Consider the following 3,091-nt stretch of genomic DNA (forward strand, 5'->3'; position numbering starts at 1 on the left):
CACCGTAGGATCCATGGGGTTGGGAGACCGTGGTGGGCACCGTAGGATCCATGGTAGAGCATGATAAGCGCTATGGGGCTGGGAGACTGTGGTGGACACCGTAGGATCCATGGGGTTGGGAGACCGTGGTGGACACCAGAGCTGGGTGACCATGGTTGGCTTCACTGAATTCGGAGATCATGATAGACTCCATGGGGTTGGGGCTGTGGTGGACATCATGGGGTTGGGAGATTGTGATGGACACCGTGGGGCAGAGAGCTGGGGCCATGGTAGCTACCATGGGGTGAGGTAACCATGATGCACAGAGTAGGTTTGGGAGACCATGATGGGCGCCATGGGACTGAGGTGGGGCTAGGGTGAATTCCATGGGGTTGGGATATCATGGTGGACACCATGGGGCAGAGGTTTGGGTCCCTGGTGAGCTCCATGGGGTTGGGAGACCATGATGGGCGCCATGGGGCAGACATTTGGGGCCATGGTGGACAGTGTGGATCTGTGAGACCATGATGGACACTATAGGGCAGAGAACTGGGGCCGTGGTGGGCACCATGGGGTTAGGAGACCATGATGGGCGCCATGGGGCAGAGAGCTGGGGCCGTGGTGGGCACCATGGGGTTGGGAGACCATGATGGACACCATGGGGCAGAGAGCTGGGGCCGTGGTGGACACCATGGGGTCAGGAGACCATGATGGGTGCCATGGGGTAGAGAGCTGGGGCCGTGGTGGGCACCATGGGGTTGGGAGACCATGATGGGCACCATGGGGCAGAGAACTGGGGCCGTGGTGGCCACCATGGGCTTGGGAGACCATGACGGTCACCGTGGGGTTGGCACCCGCCCGCGATGGGATGCCGTGGTTCTTACACCTCCTCTCTGCCCCACGGCGTCAGGCCACGGAGGAGCCCCCGGCCACCGCGGAGAACCTCCGGCCCTTCAACCTCGTCATCCCCTTCACCGTCCAGAAGGGTGAGATCACAGGTATGGGGTGGGGTGGGGGCAGTGGTGGTGGGGACAGCACGGAGCAGGTTGTGGGGCGCAGTGGGGCACCGGCCGACCTGTGACGTGGTGACCCCCAGGAGAGGTGAGGATGCCCTCGGGGAAGACGGCGCGACCCAACATCACCGACAACAAGGACGGGACGGTGACGGTGCGTTACGCCCCCACTGAGAAGGGGCTCCACGAGATGGACATCCGCTACGACGGCAACCACATCCCCGGTGAGACCTCTGGGAGCTTACTGGGAGCTACTGGGAGGCGGCTGAGGGAGGTTGATGTCTCCTTCGCCCCGGTTGGGCAGCCGTGGGTTGAGCGGCCAACGGCGGTAGGGGGTTGTCCCCGTTGAGGTGGGGTGGGTGGTCTTTGACCGTCGGTCCCCTCGTTGTCCCCAGGGAGTCCCCTCCAGTTCTACGTGGACGCCATCAACCCGCGACACGTCAGCGCCTACGGGCCGGGGCTGAGCCACGGCATGGTCAACAAGCCGTGCACCTTCACCATCGTCACCAAGGACGCCGGGGAAGGTGAGCGGTGGCCAAAAGGGCCACCAGAAGGGTTGGGAGGGTCACCGAGACCTTCCCAGTGCCATCGGGAGAAAGGGTTGGAGACCCCCTCCGACGTTCACCCTGTGGCCCTCCCTCCCCGTCCCCCCCCCAGGTGGGCTCTCGTTGGCGGTGGAGGGTCCCTCCAAGGCGGAGATCACCTGCCAGGACAACAAAGACGGGACCTGCACGGTGTCCTACCTGCCCACCGCCCCCGGGGACTACAACATCATCGTCCGCTTCGATGACAAGCACATCCCGGGCAGCCCCTTCACCGCCAAGATCACCGGTGAGACGGGACCCCAGTCATCTTGGGGATGTCACCGAGGTCCTCCGGACCTCCAGGTGGTCGTGGAGACCCCATATGGTCACCTCGGGACCTCCATATGGTGATGGAGACCCCATAAGGTCACCTCGAGACCTCCATATGGTCGTGGGGACCCCATGTGGTCACCTTGGGACCTCCATATGGTGATGGAGACTCCATATAGTCACCTCGGGACCTCGATATGGTCGTGGGGATCCCATATGGTCACCTCGGGACCTCCATATGGTCGTGGGGATCCCATGTGGTCACCTTGAGACCTCCATATGGTCGTGGGGACCCCATAAGGTCACCTCGGGACTTTCATACGGTCGTGGGGACCCCATATGGTCACCTCAGGACCTCCATATGGTCATGGGGATCCCATGTGGTCACCTCGAGACCTCCATATGGTCATGGAGACCCCATATGGTCACCTCGGGACCTCCATATGGTCGTGGGGATCCCATGTGGTCATCTCGAGACCTCCATATGGTCATGGAGACCCCATATGGTCACCTCGGGACCTCCATATGGTCGTGGGGACCCCATGTGGTCACCTCGGGACCTCCATATGGTCGTGGGGACCCCATATGGTCATGGGGACCTTGCGTGGTCATGGTCATGGTCACGGAGATACCTGCATGGCCACTGGGAACCCATCACACAGCCGTGATGTCCTTGGCCATCCTTGGCCACCAAGACGCCATCACATGGTCCATGGGGACCTTGTGGGGCTTTGAGGACCACATTACACAGCTATGGGGACACCATGACGTGGCCATGGGGACCCTGTCCAGCCTCAGCCATGGGGACCTTGTCCATATGGTGGTGGGGCCACCTTCATGGCCACCAGGAAGCCATCACACAGCCGTGGTGTCCCTGGCCATCCCTGGCCACTGAGACCCCATCATTTGGCCGTGGGGACCTTGGGGGGGTCTTGGGGACACCATCACACGGCTATGGGGACCCCGTCCAACCCCAACCACGGGGATCCCCTTCACGCAGCCATTGGGACCTTGACCATGGGGCCACACGGCCACGGGCCCCCCCATCCATTCCCAACCTCCAAGATTCCATCAGGTGGCCTTGACCTTGACGGGATGGTGGCCTGCGTGGCCACCAGGACCTCATCACGTGGCCCAGGGCACCTCGTGGGGAACCTATCCCACGGCCTTGAGAACCTTCTTCACTCATCTATGGAGACCCCATCCATCCCAGAGTGTGGGGACCTTGTCCCCATGGCCACCGTG

The 3,091-nt window shown here is 62.3% G+C and overlaps 1 protein-coding gene across 1 annotated transcript in view; it reads left to right on the forward strand.

Annotated features, from left to right (window-relative positions):
* Positions 1-808: 808 nt before the first annotated feature.
* LOC104292751 (filamin-C-like) overlaps positions 809-3,091 on the forward strand; it is a gene marked incomplete at its 3' end in the record, with an annotated part of 5,266 nt that continues 2,983 nt past the window's right edge. The window contains exons 1-4 of the mRNA XM_009892164.1: positions 809-977; positions 1,076-1,216; positions 1,388-1,516; positions 1,650-1,823. Of these exons, the coding sequence (XP_009890466.1) occupies positions 809-977; positions 1,076-1,216; positions 1,388-1,516; positions 1,650-1,823 (613 nt within the window). The remainder of the gene's footprint in view (positions 978-1,075; positions 1,217-1,387; positions 1,517-1,649; positions 1,824-3,091) is intronic.

This window comes from Charadrius vociferus, unplaced genomic scaffold, assembly GCF_000708025.1.
Source record: "Charadrius vociferus isolate BGI_N301 unplaced genomic scaffold, ASM70802v2 scaffold1419, whole genome shotgun sequence".
NCBI classification, from domain to species: Eukaryota; Metazoa; Chordata; class Aves; order Charadriiformes; family Charadriidae; genus Charadrius; species Charadrius vociferus.